The sequence below is a fragment of the Tursiops truncatus genome, chromosome 12 (assembly GCF_011762595.2).
Source record: "Tursiops truncatus isolate mTurTru1 chromosome 12, mTurTru1.mat.Y, whole genome shotgun sequence".
NCBI classification, from domain to species: domain Eukaryota; kingdom Metazoa; phylum Chordata; class Mammalia; order Artiodactyla; family Delphinidae; genus Tursiops; species Tursiops truncatus.
The window spans coordinates 89,281,067-89,299,458 of record NC_047045.1 but is presented as its reverse complement, the minus strand read 5'-3'; the positions used below and the strand labels follow the sequence as shown (position 1 = coordinate 89,299,458).

Below are 18,392 nucleotides of genomic sequence, written 5' to 3'. Positions count from 1 at the left end.
CTCACCCAGCAGCTGCTCCTGCGGAGGACATCAATCACTACTGCCAACCCATGCATGCTGTCCCCCAAACCTCTGCTTGGCCCGGATACTGCCTGACCAGGCAGCTCACCCTACTGTAGAGAGCAGTGCAGTCACCTGTCCCTTTTTGATACATTGAATGCTGGTCTCATCATCCTTTGACAATTCAGAGATCACAGCAAAGAAAAAATGTTTCAGTGCTTTTGATATTCATATTAGTGGTAGTGTTCTGTTATTCTAACTAACTCATCATCCCACGTGTCTTTAAAAATTAAGGGTTCTCAGCGTAAAATACGCAATATAGAACTGATCAAATAAAAACCCTGTAGTCTGAATCTGGATTGGATATATTAGTACGAACTCATGAGGTATTTTATCTTGAAAACTTTTAAAGGGAAAGAAGCAAGAACTTATCCTGCTATGTGAAAGAAGTATATAACTATATAAAAAAGTATTCTAACAAATCATGAAAAAAGTAATTAGAATTTTATCTTTCGCAACCCACTAATGAATTAGTGGGTCAATCAGAAGACGCCAATCAGACATTCAATCCCTAACAAACACTACTTACAGTCTTTACAAAGAGATCAAGCCTTTAGATGCGGCCACCCACCGGCAGGAAATGCAGGGAACAGAGGGACATGCTGGCTGCACCATCCTGAGTTTGCAAATAGCAAGACAGACTGTAAGAAACTACCAGCCAAACAGCCTATAAATTTCCTTAAATGAGATGGCAGGGGAACTTAAGGAATACAGCAGACATAAAAACATCAATTTATTAAAATGGAAGACTAACCTATATTGGTGTTTAGGTAATTACTGTAAAAGGATAATGGTTATTTGGGTGGGTGGTGTTGCTGGACTGGTGCATAAGGAGTAACAAGAATTCAGTAAAGTGACTGGAAATAAATCTATCAGCAATAATTTTAATGTCTTATGAAAAATGCCATTAATAATGAACTAAAATACTTAGGAATTAACTTTTATGTAATGTAAAGCCCTATATGAAAAAAATTATGAAACTTTACTGAAGAACCTAAAGGAAGACTCACACGTGGGGAAACAATTCTTTCTTGAATAGAAGGAGATTATACTGGACTGATGTCTTTCCGATTCATCCATACATTACCGACATCACTGATGACTGGAAAATGCAAGAAAAGGGTACCTCATACACCATGTTCTCTCTGGACTGTAACCTGGTATGGATCTATCAAAACCTAGAATGTATAAATGCTCTTAATACAGTGACTCCTCTTCTAGGCATGTTACTACAGAAATACCTGTACTTATCCACAAATACACATAAAAGGATGTTCCCTGCAGCACCTGTTTATAATAGTAAAACACTACAGGTAACATAAATGACCATAATTACGGAAATGGTTAAATATATAAAGTTGTGTAACCATCAGATTACATCATGTGGCACCATCAGATTCCATTTCATGGCAGTATGTTTGTCATGGAAAAATGTGTATGATATAGTGACTAAAAAAAGGAAGCTATAGGGGCTTCCCTGGTGGCGCAGTGGTTGGGGGTCCGCCTGCTGATGCAGGGGACACGGGTTCGTGCCCCGGTCCAGGAAGATGCCACATGCCGCGGAGCGGCTGGGCCCGTGAGCCATGTCCGCTGAGCCTGCACGTCCGGAGCCTGTGCTCCGCAACGGGAGAGGCCACAACAGGGAGAGGCCCGAGTACCGCAAGAAAAAAAAAAAAAAAAAAAGGAAGCTATAAAATCAAACATATGCTTTACTATTTTTTTCAATATGATAACAAAAGCACCCCCAAAAGAAAAAAACCTGAACAGAAGAGGGCTGGGGAGGTACCCACCAATCTGGTAGTTAACCTAGGGAAACAGACAGAAGGGAGAGGAAGGAAGAAACTTTCTGGTTTCTGAAAAAATATTTTTACAATTAAAAAGAAAAACACATGCCCGAACAATGAACCCCAAGAACTTACACGTGCTCACCTGATATTCATGAGAAAAACACACCTCACCAGTCAGTGGACAACCCCAGCTCTAACACTGAAGGCCTTTGGCTTAGAGCCCGTGTTTGCCACTTAACGGGCTCTGTAACCTTGGGCTGACCCTCAGCTGGGGCCTACCTTACCCTACCTGTGAAAGAGGAACAAAACCTAACTGCAGCTTTTGTGAGAAGGCAACATATCTGGGAAACGGGAGGTGCTCAACGTATGGGACGTAATAAACATGTTTTGTGAGCAACTTAAAATTTTCAGACAACTCTTCCATTTTCACTGCAACATACAATTAAATGTTGATTGAAACAAACAACAAGCAAGCAAGCAAGCAAACACACTGAAATGGTTTCAGGCATTATATCTAAAATACGACTTTTTAAACAGTATGATCACATGAATCTTACAAAGTTTCATTTATAACATCAATCTAACACTTTTATAAACAGCATTTATTGTACAGAGTACTCTGAAGGAAGAAAAATATGTACAGCCATTTGTTTTCATTAATACATTTCTATTCTGTCCTGCAATACTGGAAAGGCGGAATGTGGCACAAAAATAACCCTTAGGAGTTACAAATTAGAAAACAACACTTTTTAAAAAGATTTTTACTTTTCTGGTAGAAATATAAAAACTGTGGTTTATGGGGAAGAAATTAAACAAAATAAAGTCCAATCGATTGTTGAGGTGGCTTTAACACTTAAAGTTTTGTCCCTTAAACCAACTTGTCAACAGCAGTAAGTGTTTAAAATCTAAATATAAATAAACGGGCAGCGCTGCCCACATAGCAGCACAGTTCGAGCAACTTACAGTAACACTTCGGTGATCTCTGTGCAGAAATAACGCCCCCTTCCTGGCATCCCTACGGGGTACACATGCAGGGGAGCTTCACCTCGTGCTGCAACCTACAACCAGACATCCATCCTCTCATCACATGGGGCCGTCCACAACACCACTAAATGTACCAGAACTGATTTGTTTTAAAAAAAACAAGTGGGTGGGGGAGGCAGGAGTACATGACAGCCATTACGTTGTCTTCCTGAAACCCTTTAGAATAGGGTAGATGTTCTCAAAGGCTTCATAAATTTCTGCTCTGACTTTAGCACCTATGAAGACAAGTTGGAGTAGAGAAGAGTGTGAAACGGCATTTCTTAACATAAAACCACAAGCACAATTCTCTCCACACCTAGTAAGACAGATGCATTAAAACATTAACGATGGACCCTTGTCATAATCCTATTTTTGTTTTTAAGGTGGTATTTTTTTAAGTTGGCTTCTTAAAAAAATTACAGAAGCAGCGCCCCAGGTGACTCCAGCCTCCTTCCCCAGTCTGCCCATGTGACTGGTGTTGGGCTCTGGACTGTGTCAGAACCCAGCAGGGCAGCAGTCAGAGTGGCTGAATCTTATTCTCCCAATCGCTGCCTTCAAACAAGCTCTTTTGAATCTGCCTTTGTTGTCGCAAAATGATAATGGTGATGAACCCCAAAGTTTTAGACAATGGTACCCAACTTAAAACGCCATCTGTTATGCTGTAATGCCCACCTCCCCCTTCCCCACCAAGGTCATGCTTCAGCTGAAGAACCAGCAGGGCTGTGCTCTGACTTCCCTCGGCTCACTCCCTCTGGTGGGTGTGTTTCCCATCAGAGTGTTGGGGTCAGGGGAAGACAAAAAAGGGGCAAAGCTTCTTTACAAGTCACTAGTCAACTGTCCCGACACTGTGATATTACTTCTTAGCACTGAGAAAATGCCATTCTTCACACTTTCCAAACTTCGAACACTACTTCCTGTTGCAACTTACCTGTTAATACAACTTTTCCAGAAACAAAAATAAGGAGAACAATTCTCGGTTTGATCATTCTGTAGATTAAACCAGGAAATAACTCTGGCTCATAACTAGAAGGAAAATGGCAAAAACAGTTTAGAAATTAACAGCTGCTCATGCCTTTAGAAAAAATGGGGACCTGAACAAGGGAAAGTACTGAGTAAGCAGCAAACTAATGAGGAGGTGAAGCCCAATTCTTGAGGAGCATCACAGGAGAGAGGGCTCAAGTGAGGCCAACTTGTAACTGGCACTTGAAGACCAACTAACTATTTCTAATGAATTTGGATTTCCTGACATAAGAACAAGAGCTTTATAAATATGTTCTATAGTCTCTGACCTTTATCAAGTTTCATTCTGGACAAGTTTACACCGACTTACAAGAGCCCAATAATCATTCATTTATAAGATCTGACAGTCACAGTTTACCTTCTAATCATTCACATCTCATCTCCTTAAACTGAAATATCTCTAGCTGTTAACTTTGTTCAGGCAATTTAACCAAAGTGATAGAAAAGATACTAGTTGGAGACTGAATCTTTCCCTGACTATGTTGTCTAACTAAATGCACTATTGGTATGTTTTATTCTAATCCTAGTAATCTCATTTTCTTAGTTAGAGAGATTGAAAACAGTTAGGATGTGTGACTCTGTTTAACCTAGTGGAAAATTCAAGATAGGCTTCTCTGAGGAAGAGATGCTAGGGTGGATATGTGAAATGCCAGTGGGACTTTCCTAGGTGAAAAGTGATATAAGAGTGTGCCAGGTATAAAAGTGGGATGTGCAAGGGCCCTGGTGCAATAAGGGCATGATAAGCCTTGGGGGTGCTACGAGCAGAGAGGCTGGAGAGGTGGGTAGGGACCACCTGCCTTGTAAGTCTTCATCAGGAAGTAGCAGGGAAAATAAATGTTGACTAGCACAAAAGATTCAAACTGGGGAAAAAACTGATACAAGAGGTTGTGGACTTTGTTCATGTATTTAAAATGTGTTTAGTGAGCAATAAAATGATAAAACATACAGAAGGGGAATCAATTTCATCCCAGTAAAGGGGACTTTTGGGTGTCGTTAAGTGAAGTGACAGGAAGTAGGAGGCTGGTGAGAATAATAGGTGTTACCAAAGACATCAGGAAGACACTTCAACATTAAATATACCTATAAGTATTATCATTTGTTCTTACATACTAATTAGTTTGCACATGTTTTATCATGAACAATGTTTAAACAGATTATAAATTACTTGTTGCCAAAGCAATCACAATCCATTTCAGACTCACCTACTGAACTGTTGGTGGGTAAGCACAAGGCCTTCTAACCTTATGGGGAACTTCACATCGCAGCTCCCCACCATATTCTGAATCTTGAAGTCCAAGAACTTAGCTGGAAAACCCAACTTCTGTACAACCCTGGCATATTTTCTTGCTGCTAGTCTGGACTGTTCTTCACTAGGGAAAGAAAAAGTGAAATATTCATACTCAAAGACACCTAAAATAATTATTTAGATGAAAAACTTATAAAAAGTCCAAATTAGGAAAGATATTTTATAAAGTGTAAACTGGTCACCCCTTCCAATAAAGAAGAGCTCAACAGACATTAACAGTTTTATGTACAAAGTATTCCTGTGTCCTTGACAGAAAACTTAGGCCTACCAAAATGAATCCCTCTTCAATTCACCAAATTACTGATAGCCCTAGATTTTTTTTTAAAAAAAAGTTATTTATTTATTTGGCTATGCCGGGTCTTAGTTGCAGCACACGGGATCTTCATTGCGGCACACGGGATCTTTAGTTGCGGCATGTGGAATCTTTAGTTGTGGCATGCAAACTCTTAGTTGCCACGTATGGGACTTAATTCCCTGACCAGGGATCGAACCCAGGCCGCCTGCATTGGGAGCACAGAGTCTTAAGCCACTGGGCTACCAGAGAAGTCCCAACAGCCCTAGATTTTATACGTGTGAAACATAATATCATCATCACCATTATCATTAATATTATTGTATTTTAGCTCACAAATTTCTACTGAGATGAAAACTAACAAGCTTCATTTGGATAGGAAAATAATGATGAGACTTATACTCAAAGAATGCATACGCTAATTCCTCTTTTACGCCAAGTCTTTCTTTATCCATTCCTAGAAGTCATCTCTTGGACAAAACTATGACTTAGCAGAGCAGGGCTCATGTAACAAAAGCATAATGATAGCAGTATCATCGTCGACAAAAGGTTCTCAAGTGCAGGGTCATGAATGACAAAAATGAGGCATGCATACATGCTGAATTGTATGGAAATAAGGTGATAGCATACACCCTAAACTAATGCCTGGTTTTAAGAAAATGAAGTTACTGCTGTCTAAAAGTGATGAGAATCAACTATTTTAATAAGAAAGCAACAATAACATTTTATTAAAGTATTAGCCTGACACCTAGAAACCATGACACAGCCATTTCTTTCATAACATACAGACCAGGACAATGAACTCCTTTAAACCCACCTCTTGGCTCCTGTGCACACCATCTTCCCAGAACTGAATATCAGTGCAGTGGTCCGGGGCTCTCTTATTCTCATGATTACAGCAGCAAACCGCTAAAACAGCCAGAGACAATAGTTAATGATGTCACGCCAGACTGCTGACTTCTGTCAGGAGAACTAGACAATGAGAAAAAACACCCCAAATAGTAAGAAGGACCTGGTACTTCGTTATCAAGATATCTGTCATGTGTTTCCATACAGGGCTCCCTTACATCCCCATGTGCCACACATCTTTTGCATATGGAGCAAGCACACAAGTTGTGACTCTAAGGCGGCTGGACCAAGATCTCTGTGTTCTGTCATACATATCCCAACACCTGAAGACAAGGAATATTTGCAAAAATATCTTTAACTATAAATTTTGTTTTATTAATTTTTTTAGACAAATCTGATAAACCTTTTCCACATCCAGAAGGAATTAATAAATCAGATTACAAGCATATCAACGCATAGTGACGTTACCTCCCGTTTCCAATACTTTAGAAACTGAATTGGTGGATTGGCATTTATATAAATGTAATGGCCTCAGTGACTAGGTTACATGATACAAAGCAAAAAATTAGTTTCAAAATAACTGAAATTTAATATCTGCTATCTAATTACACATGAAAAAATTCGTATTATTTCTAATCAAGATCACTCTTTGACAAATTAGATTGCTTTCACAATTTTAGTTTAAAAACTACTATATGTCTTCTCTCTGATTTTACCACCATGTAAAAATGCTAGCATTATATTCTAGTTTATACAAGTCCCAGGAAATGCCTAATTATTTTGCATTTCCTAAATTCCCTCTACTGGTTTTATTGCTTGGATAACTAATATCATTTCATTAGAAAAAATTATGTAAAATCATGTATTCAACTTAATAAAATTATGACAAAAGATTAATTCTTATAATGCTACATTCATATGGACTTTCCATATGCATTAGGCTGTTTTTTTTTTTAAATAAATTTATTTATTTAGTTTTGGCTGCGTTGGGTCTTTATTGCTGTGCACGGGCCTTCTCTAGTTGTGGCGAGCGGGGGCTACTGTTCGTTGCAGTGCGCGGGCTTCTCATTGCGGTGGCTTCTCTTGTTGCAGAGCACGGGCTCTAGGCATGCGGGCCTCAGTAGTTGTGGCTCACGGGCTCTAGAGCGCAGGCTCAGTAGCTGTGGTGCACGGGCTTAGTTGCTCCGCGGCATGTGGGATCTTCCCAGAGCAGGGATCGAACCCATGTCCCCTGCACTGGCAGGGGGATGCTTAACCACTGCGCCACCAGGGAAGCCCTAGGCTGTTATCTTAAAATCAGAAAATTTGTAGGTATTTTTCCCTTAATCTTTTTATTATAAAAAAATCGGCAGTTATACAAAGGTAGAAAATATAATAAACTTCTTGTACTTATTATCCAACTTTAACAATTATTAACTTTTGGCTAATCTTGTTTCATCCATATGTCCCTTTCCCAATTCTCCAACTGGACTACTCTGAAGTAAATTCCAGGTAGCATGGCATTCGATTCTATATAGTTTTCAAAACATAAATGGGATCATACTATATATTTTGCTCTGTAACTTCACATGATCCCCTCACAATGGATACGTCAGACTTCATCCTGTGGACTGCTGTATTCCTAGAGTCTCTATATATTTTGCTCTGTAACTTCACATGATCCCCTCACAATGGGTATGTCAGACTGCATCCTGTGGACTGCTGTATTCCTGAAGTCTCTATATATTTTGCTCTGTACCTTCACGTGATCCCCTCACAATGGATGTGTCAAACTTCATCCTGTGGACTGCTGTATTCCTGGAGTCTCCTACTTGGCAGCTAGTCAATAAAAATGCTGCATATTTTGCTTTAAATCCTTGTTTTGCTGGTGTCAACAAACTTAAACACAACATATTCTTTTTGATCTAGAGACCTTTGGAAGAAAATTCTGTATTATTATAGTCTGAAATACATTAAAATTGTTCTGACCTTGGGATTATATTCAGCATTCCGGGCACGAAGTGCAATGGTCTTCAGGTCAAGTTTACAACCAAGATTCACTGTGGATACAATATTTCTGTAAGAAATTAGAAAAGAAAACATGATTATTTACTGTTAGTGTTAGATGATTACTTAGAAATTGTATTCTTTCATTAGAACTAATTTAATGAAATTTAATGAGATTAGTTTAATTTAAACTATCCTAATTTTTTTAATTAAAATTTTTAAAAATTGCTGACATTTATTAAGTGTTTAAACAAGTACCAAACACCATGCCAACATTTTACAAAGATAATCTCACTTAATACTTACAATGCACTATGAAGTAATAACTATTTAGTACTGCCATTTTCAGATGAAGAAGCTGAGGCTTAAGTGGGGGTAACTTGCTCTGTACACACATGGTTCCTAAGTGAGGTATGACTTTCTCACTTCTCTCAAAATAAGTATCTTTTGGAAGAACAAAAGTTCAATTATCTTTGACAAAGGAAGAAAACCAGCTTTTTCCTCTGATTAACCCTCAGTAAGTCAAGAAAAACAAACATCACCATTTATTAGATGGGTCCAATGAACACTTTTCATGTTTTAATATTCTTATATAATTTTATAAATAACTTCTAAATGAGTTGTAACATCACTCTCTTGTGAATACTGATCCCAGACTGCAAATACATCTCCAACTGTTCCAGCTCATGGCTGCTTCTGGGTCTTTTCTTGGCACTGTCAAAATGCAATACCTTTGAAAACTTGATAGCTCATAATTAGGTTGAAAAGAGGTTGGGTGTCTTCTTTAATACACAATTGTAATGCCAGTTAGGTTGATCAACTCAATGTTCTCATTTCTACATCACCTATTTCCTTCCAATCAATTTTACATACACAAGTTCACAGAACTTTCTTATCTATTTTATTTGTGTAGAATTGGTAGTAACATCCCTACTTCCTTTTCTGATTTTAGTAATTTGAGTCTTCCCTTTTTTTGTTAGTCTAACTAAACGTTTGTTGATTTTTTTCAAAGAACCAACCTTTTGTTTCATTGATTTTCTCTACTGTTTTTCTTTTCTCTATTTCATTTATCTCTGCCCTAATCTTTACTATTTCCTTCCTTCTGCTAGCTTTGGGGTTAGTTTGTTCTTTTTTCAGTTGTAACATTAAGTTATTGATTTGAAATATTTTTGTTTGTTTTTTGGCTGTGTTGGGTCTTCGTTTCTGTGTGTGGGATTTCTCTTGTTGCGGCGAGCGGGGGCCACTCTTCATCGCGGTGCGCAGGCCTCTCACTGTCGCGGCCTCTCTCGTTGTGCAGCACAAGCTCCAGACGCGCAGGCTCAGTAATTGTGGCTCACGGGCCTAGCTGCTCCGCGGCATGTGGGATCTTCCCAGAGCAGGGCTCGAACCCATGTCCCCTGCATTGGCAGGCAGATTCTCAACCACTGTGCCACAGGGAAGCCCTCTTGTTTTTTAATGTGATCATTTGTAGGTATAAATTTCACCCACAGCACCACATTTGCTGCATCCCATATGTTTTAGTATGTTGTATTTTTGTTTTCATTTGTCTCTAAGTATTTTCTAACTGTCCCTATGATCTTCAATCCATTGGCTGTTTAAAAGTGTGTTATTTGGACTTCCCTGGTGGCGCAGCAATTAAGAATCCACCTGCCAAGGCAGGGGACACGGGTTTGAGCCCTGGTTCAGGAAGATCCCACATGCCATGGAGCAGCTAAGCCCATGCACCACAACTACTGAGCCTGCACTCTAGAGCCCACGAGCCACAACTACTGAGCCCGTGCACCACAATGAAGAGTAGCCCCCGCTCGCCGCAACTAGAGAAAGCGTGCGCATGCAGTGACGAACACCCAACGCAGCCAAAAATAAAAATAAATAAATAAGTTCGTAACAAAAATAAATTAAGAAAATACAAGTATGTTATTTAATTTCTACAATCTTGTGAATTTTCTGGGACGCTTTGTGGAATACCAGAAATATTACGGTGTTGGCAAGAAACAAACACCCCATCTGAACTAGGTAGAATTCACGATTTAAACCAAAGGTGCAAACTTAAATACACATAGGAGCCAGCTAAGTGTTAAAAGACAATAGGGTATGGTGTTTATAGAGGTGAACTAACAAGTGCTTATCTTTCTAAAATCATTAAGATTAAAATTATTTTGTTTTTAAAATTGTTTCAGATCAAACAAACACCCACGCAAGATTTAGGCCACTGGATAAGAGTCAGGATCCATGGTTAAACATTACTTAGTTCTAAAAATGATCAGGAATGACTTACAAGAAAACTGGGTAACATAGTTGTTACAAATATCCCCTGATATGGCCATAAACTTCCTAAAGGCAAAAGCTATATACTTCTCGGCGACAGATATTTAAGAATATTTGGTTTTCAGGAAGGAGAAATTTTCCCTACCCGTCCCCTACCCCCCAGTTCTGTTACATACAGGACCTAATTCAATTAGATAGAAAAATACATTTAGGACAAGAACAGCCATCCTCAGCTTGTGGGAAGGGCACAGTTCTTCAAAAATTTACATGCAGCCCTTACAATGACCAATGAAGGAAAACAAGGACCACTATGAACTATAATGATTCTGTGACTAAGTAATTAATCTTCCCAAAAACTAAAAATATCACACGGGAAGGAGACTACATAAAGCTTCATTTGGTAAATCAGCTACAGCGAAATGTCTACAATAACAATAATGCAATCTAAATTGGACTTCATTGGCCCAAACATATAAGCACAGCTACTAAATTTCTGAAGATGTTATGAGAGCCTTTTACTGGGGGCACTGACTCACTAAGACAGCTTCCCCTTTTCTTTTTAAAGCGAGTTTTGATGCATGATCGCCATTAGTGCCACACAAATAACTCAATCCATCTGAGAACAAAGAACAGCAGCCCAGTTCCAGTGGACCCCTCCAGGGCAGGGAAAGGACGTACAACAAGTACTCACTGCAGCTGCGGCACAATCCCAGAGCTCTCCGAGGCTGGCGTGGCAGGGGTAATGGGGGTCATGGGAGTCATGGGGGAGGGATACAGGGGAGTGGTGCCCGGCAAGGGTGCGGTCGTAAGAGTCTGTGAGTGGAAAAGCTGTGGTGTCTGGCCCGAGGCCCCCTGGGTCGCCTGCTGGGAGGTCGACTGCTGAACGGCTGCCACTGCCGCCTGCTGCTGCTGCTGCTGCTGCTGCTGCTGCTGTTGCTGCTGCTGTTGCTGCTGCTGCCTTTGCTGTTCTTCCAAAATAGACAGACTGTTGGTGCTCTGAATAGGCTGTGGAGTCAGTCCTGTGCCATACGGCATCATCGGACTAAAGATAGGGATTCCAGGAGTCATGGCCCCCTGTGGGAAGTTAGGAGAACAATGGGTTAGGCTGGCTGGTGTTTGTGTCTGTAGGACTTGGCTGGTAGAACAGCAGATGAGATTTGCAAAGACAGGCACCTTCCGAGTACAAAGGGGGTTATATAGCAGTAATGGGGAGGAACTTGCTGTTCTTACACACATCACTTTCTTCTTCAGCATAACACAGTAGGTAAGAGCTTAGGATGTGGAAGCAGACCTGGGTGTGAAATCCAACTCTGCTACTTACAACACGTGAGAATTTAAGGAAGCTCCTTAACCCTTCAGGCTCTAGAGGATAACAATGCTTTAAGACTTAGAAAAAATCGAGAACTTCTACTCTTTGAAAGATACCATTAAGAAAATTAAAACTTGGGACTTCCCTGGTGGTCCAGTGGTTAAGAGTTAAGAACCTGGCTTGCAATACAGGGGACGCCGGTTCGATCCCTGGTCAGGGAACTAAGATCCCACAGGCTGCGGGGCAACTAAGCCCATGTGCCACAACTGGAGAGCCCGAGTGCCGCAACTACAGAGCCCATGCGCTCTGGATCCTGTGCACCACAATTAGAGAGAAGTCCGTGCGCCACAACTAGAGAGAAGCCCGTGCGCCACAACTAGAGAGAAGCCCACATGCCGCAACGAAAGATCCCATGTGGCACAACTAAGACCCTACGCAGACAAAAAAATAAAATAAATAAATATTTTTTTTAAAAAAAGAAAATTAAAAATTAAGCCACAGACTACGAGAAAACATCTACCATACATATATCTGAGAAAGAACTCATATCCAGACTACATAAAGAACAATCAAAATTCAATAAAAGATGAAAAAACAGACCAATAAAGAATGGGCAAAAGATGTGAAGGACATTTTACAAATGAAGATCTATAAATAGCTAATAAGCACTTGACAAGATGTTCAAGATCATAAGTCAGAGGAAAATGCTTGTACTTCTAGAACGGCTGAAGTAAAAACCCAAGGGCCGGTGAGCACGTGGAGCAACTAGAACTCTCACGTGTTGCTGGCAGAGCCTCAGAACATGCTTTCTTATAGAGTTAAACATGCACGTACACAATGACCCAGCAATCCCACTCCTGAGTACTCACCCAAGAGAAACAAAAACATAGCAGACACGGAGAAATGTACACAAACGCAAAGCACCTTTATTCACAATGGCCCCAACCTGGAAACAACCCTAATGTCAGCAACTGGAAAATGGACAAACTGTCGGACACCCATACAACAGAGTGCTACTTGGTGATAAAAAGGAACTTGCTGATACACAAAGACAGACACAAATAAAAGCATATACTGGTATGGTGCCATTTGCATGATATTCTAGAGTAGGCAAAACTATCTCTAACTCTGGAAAGCAGATCATTAGTTGCCTGGAGCTAGGGGAGTGACTGCAAAGGGGCAGGAAGGGACTTTTAGGGTGATTGAAATGTTCTATAACCTTCACAGGTGCATACACTTATCAAAACACATACTTAAAATGGGTGTTTTTTGACTTCCTGGTGGCACAGTGGATAAGAATCCACCTGCCAATGCAGGGGAAACGGGTTCGGTCCCTGGTCTGGGAAGATCCTACACACCGCGGAGTAGCAAAGCCCATGCGCCACAACTACTGAACCTGCGCTCTAGGGCCCGCGTGCCACAACTACTGAAGCCCACACACCTAGAGCCCGTGCTCTGCAACAAGAGAAGCCACCGCAAGAAGCCCGTGCACCACAACGAAGAGTAGCCCCCGCTCGCCGCAACTAGAGAAAGCCTGCTCGCAGCAACGAAGACCCAATGCAGCCAAAAATAAATAAAATTAAACCTTAAAAATAATAGTGTTTTTATTTAAGTATGTAAACTACACTTCAACAGAAGTTATTTAAAAATTTAAAAGTAGCTACGTTATTTGGAACCTTAAACATAAAAATGAAAAGAAAACTAGAAAATAATTTGGTTAGAGTTATCTCCAAAATCAAACACCCTATAATCACTCAGATCACTTTCATAAGTGCTTATCAAAAGATTAAGTTTTACAAATACACATTTTAGCTTCCAAACAAACTCCCCAAATCAAACACTATCATGTTTATTCAAAGCCTAACAGAACTTCTCAATGAAATAAAGGAGGCTTAAAAAATATAAATCCATTTTCAACAACAGATGGTTAAATTCCCTTGCTTCCCTTTTACACTGTCTCTAACAATGCAGATTCTGTCCTACGTGTACCCTCCCTCCAGTTGTATTACCTGAGGGGAGGCCAGGCCCTGGGCATAAGGTGGGAGGCTGTTGTTCTGATCCATGAGGTTCACTTTCTTCTTGGCAAATCAAAAACCTTTGGACTGGGAATCACCTCAGCATTCAGTCTTTTCCTAGAGCATCCCCAGCACACTCTTAGCGACTTCCTCAACTCTCTGGGTTATCTTCATGCACACCAAGAAACAGTGATGCTGCTTTGAAAAAAGTTTGAAGTTTAATGTAAGAATACAGGTAAGCTATACAGTCTTATAAACCAGTTTCATGGTTAAACAAAAAACAAACAAACAAAGAATGGAAAAAACCAACGAAACTATTTTGGAATATATTTCTTTTTACCTTACAAAGCTGAAATCTTATTCCTTCCACATTTCCTGTGGCTGCATGCAAAATTGCCAACAGAACAAAAATTGTTTTTTTATGTGTTTAATTTATAGTCTTATAATGTTAAAAATTAAAGTACATAATCAGCATTAAAAACTTTTGGGGAAAAACACCCAGGGAAAACAAATTCCTAAGGAACCTGTCATATCTGAGTAGAAATATTTATTATGCATTGTATACACAGCGCTATTAGGCTAAATTCAAGTTTTAAAATATTCCATTCAGCATTCTATCCTCTACAATGTCTTGGGCATTAAGTTTAATAAATTTTGAATTGGATCCAATACACTTTAGTGTGCTCATTTATTGAGCAACTACTTTAAATAAAACACTGTGATAGATGCCGTACAGACATAAAAATAAACATCATGTTTTTATGTATGTAATAACTTTAATTCTTCAGAACACATAAATACAAACTATGCCTGTATCTGGCTTTCCTTAAATCATGTCTTTACTGGCTACACGTTTGAAATTTCTTTTAGTCAAAAGAACCGAGTGACTGATGAACTACCTTTTATTGTTTAGTTCAGATGGACTCCTACCGTGCTCAGGATTGCTGTGAGAACTGACCGATTCAAACAGGACTGATTAACACCTCAAGAACAGCATCTAATTATCACACAGTAAGCACAGGATAAATGTTAGCTATTATTATTAGATTTCAGTTTAAACATTACCATCTAATAAGATATTCTCACACAGAACTTACAGATCTTAAAGTTACAAGTTATATGTCAAAGACACACGTGTAACTCAAGCATGTACTGGTACAAAATAAGCACTCAGAAAGAATCTGATAATGACTTTGAAAGGACAAAGGACCCCAAAGACTACATATCCTACATATTCATCAATGGAAAACAGACCAAAAAAAAGAGAAAACTCTGCTTCAGAAAACATCAGACATATAAGAAAATTATGCTCTTTCAGACATTGTTATCCTCTTACAACAACAGAAGTGCTGCAAATATAAAAATGAAGAGGCATTTGATCCCTGGCATCAAAGAGTTCAATTTGAAGGATTTGTAAATAATCACTGCAAAACTTAAGTGCTATAATAGCAGATATGCACTATGCTAAGCCCCTTGAGTGAAGAAATCAGCAATATATGTCTTTGTAATCTCTGTACTTAGTACAGGGCCTGGCATATAGTATGTGATCATGAATGAATGCATACATGCTACACAAAAGAAGACAATATAACTGCCAAGTGTTTTGAAGAGTATGTTCATAAAGCAGGGACCATATGACTTGGGTCTAGCAAGGTGAGAAGGAATTTATATTCAGCATTTCAGGCAGAAGAAAGATGAAGCAGAAAGAGACAAACACTGAAAGAGCACGCAGTATGCAAGCAACAAATTTAGCATGACTGCATGGAACGTTCCTGCAGGGGATGAGACAGCAAATATAAGTGAGGTCACATTATCAGGATTCTAAGTCATTATTACATGAGCAATATGAGCAGTGACAAGATTCTGAAGTGCACCATGAGTAGATCTACTTTGGCAAGAGTGTGGATGAATTCCAATAGATAAAACTGGAGGCTGGAAGTTCGGTTTAAGACTCACTGCTGTGGTTCAGGCAAGAGCTAATGAGGGCAGGATTTAAACCACTCATTAATATGACTACAGATTATCCAGAAACTGGTGGCTCCAGACCCCTTTTTACAAACTAAGTCTAGAGAACAAATCTGTGGAACTAGGTTGAGGCCTCATGTAACCATTTTCAGAGCTCATCTCTCACTCCCAGTGATGGAACTGACCATCTTTCCTCCCCTGTGTCATTAAAACCGCACAACTATTACCGCACTACTGTATCCTCACAAAAGAGAGTTGTTTGCAGAATCTCCTCATTTTTTGGTCAAATTCGATATTTTTTGGAAATAATCACTGATAAGGGAAAAGACTCAATTAATTCTGCATAGCCTTCTAGTGACTGCATATGTAAACCAAGCATAATCTTTTCAGAGACGTCTACCTGGAGTTTTAAACGAGAAAATCACACAGTCCAGGGCCTAGGGAGGGAGACCTCGTAAGGAAAGTGGTGTGTATTTGTATCTTAACGCTCTAGCGTGCCTGAACTCTCCGGCCTCTGACAAAACGTTAAAAAGTCTCAAGCGCAACTTTATTATAAAACCACCACTGCTGGTAGCAAAACAGGTGGGCACAGGCCAGGGTGAATCTCCCTTTGAATATCGAGAGGAATTAACGGATGGCAGGACATAAAGACTCCGCGTCTTGGATGCGCGGGACTGTCCTGTCTCAGGCCCCTCCCAGCACCCTGCACCACACGCTCGTACTATGGGAAGCCGCTTTCGAACTACGGCAGAGGAAGGCACTCGGTGGGATAGGCAGCCGGTACAGGCCGAAGCTGCGGCAGCACGAGCGGGAGGAACAGCCCCCGCGCGGTGTCCCCGTCCATTCCGCGCCTCCTCCCACCATCACCCCAGGGCCCCGCTGCAGCGGTCACCTCTACACGAAACCTCAGAGAAAAGCTCAAAGGGCTTTTTTACCTGGAGTCACTGCAGAGACAACTAACAGTCGGCGAAAACGACGTTAAGCCGCAAACGGCCCAGGCGCCCGCTACGGCGACCGTTCCCGACCCTACAGAACTCCTGGCGCGCGTTGTTAACGTCACTTCCGCCAGTTCCGCCCTCGGCTTCGGCCGGCAGCCCACCGTGCAGCGCGGGCCATGGGAAGTGTGGGTGTTGCGTCACTTCCTGTGATTTGCTGGGTATTCGGCTTAAGGGAAACAAGGGGCGGGGCGGAGCTCTTCTGCCTTCCGGCGAGGCCACCCTGTCAGAGTATTTTACGATTGGTTGTTGCTGGATGTAGTAGGCAAGACTGATTTTTAAATGTTGACTGCTTAAACCGACTAGCGATGTGACATTTAGCAAGTTACCAGACCTCTCCGCCTCAGTTTCTTCGTCTGTAGGATGGAGTAATAATAGCACGTGTCCTCTAAGGACTGTGAGATGGATTAAGGAAATGCATGAACAGCGCCTGGCACATGGTAAGCATGTTAGCTATTCTCAAACATGTAGAATGATAAAACAAACAAACAAAAAACACACCTGGTTTACAAATTCGATTATATTTTAATTCTGCTGCTACCATCTTATGCAGTATTTTTACATTGGTCACAAAGAGACTATAGGTAGTTGGACCCCAGAGTACCTCTCCTATGGCTCATTTAGGCATAATTACATGTTGTAATGCTTTCCTTTGTACTTCATATAATCAATGAGGTTGTGAGCTCCTTAAGGATAGGAAATGTTTTACAGAATTCTTCTATCCAGGCCAGTACCTGAATAAGTACAATACTTCTCTGTCCATAACCATCAAAGAAAATCCTTTGTTTAAGTATGGGGAAAGTTTTAATTAAAAAAGTACTTTTCAAAAATCTTCTCTGCTTCCAGAATTGCATGTATATATCAGACAGTCCATTCTATATTAGCCAGCTGCTTGTCTGCTTTTTTACATAACATTTTTAAATTGTAAAATATAATATTCATATACAGAAGTACATAAACCCATGTACAGATTAACAGACGGTATTAAATCAAGTAAAGACAACCAGTACTGCCAGCACCACGACCCGTCCCCAGCCACACAGGCCCTTCCTACTTACTGTGTACTCCTAAAGTATATAGTATGTATTCTTTTGCTCAACGTTAGAAGACTCATCCATGTTGCTGTGCCTTCGCTCTAGCTGAAGTAGGTTAATTTTTTGCTGTGACACATCCCTCAGTTGCTTTATCCATCCTGCAGTTTATGGACACTTAGCTCATTTCTACTTTGGGGCCGTTAAGAACAATGTTTTATGAACATTCTTACACGTCTTTCTGGCCAGGGTACCTACCTCTGCGTGACACTGCTGGGTCATGATGCGTGTGTATTTTCAACTATGCCGAGTAATGCCAATCCCTGTTCGAAATATGGCTGTACCAATTTACGCTCCAATAGAGTCTTCGAGCTTCCGTTGCTCCATAGTTTTGCCAATTTCTTTGTAAGGTCAGACCTTAAAATTTTTATCCATCAAGAGTGATTTCGAATGTTTCCTTGGGAGAGAAAGCCTTTACCTCTCTGT

General features: G+C 40.4%; 1 protein-coding gene across 10 annotated transcripts; it reads right to left on the bottom strand.

Moving 5' to 3' along the window:
• Nucleotides 1-2,428: 2,428 nt before the first annotated feature.
• On the bottom strand, nt 2,429-18,390 carry TBP (TATA-box binding protein). 10 transcript variants are annotated; one of them, XM_033836615.2, is made up of 9 exons: nt 16,816-16,966; nt 14,815-14,912; nt 13,910-14,113; nt 11,283-11,665; nt 8,306-8,393; nt 6,306-6,397; nt 5,093-5,260; nt 3,799-3,893; nt 2,429-3,106 (listed from the first exon to the last, which is right to left on the bottom strand). In XM_033836615.2, the coding sequence occupies exons 3-9, from the start codon at nt 13,961-13,963 to the stop codon at nt 3,027-3,029; spliced, it is 960 nt and encodes a 319-aa protein (XP_033692506.1). In that variant the 5' UTR covers nt 13,964-14,113; nt 14,815-14,912; nt 16,816-16,966; the 3' UTR covers nt 2,429-3,026. The 10 variants fall into 10 exon arrangements, with proteins under 10 accessions (XP_033692506.1, XP_033692505.1, XP_033692509.1 ...); XM_033836614.2 differs by having other exon boundaries at nt 13,910-14,110; XM_033836618.2 differs by having other exon boundaries at nt 13,910-14,110; nt 14,846-14,912.
• Between the last annotated feature and the right edge of the window lie 2 nt (nt 18,391-18,392).

Coding starts and splice junctions, on each gene's coding strand:
- TBP (XM_073789868.1), bottom strand. CDS start 13,963: ATGGATCAGAACAACAGCCTCCCACCTTATGCCCAGGGCCTGGCCTCC. Junction 11,666..13,909: donor AGGGCCTGGCCTCCCCTCAG/GTAATACAACTG, acceptor AACTTCCCACAG/GGGGCCATGACTCCTGGAAT. Junction 5,261..6,305: donor GTGTGCACAGGAGCCAAGAG/GTGGGTTTAAAG, acceptor TTCTTTCCCTAG/TGAAGAACAGTCCAGACTAG.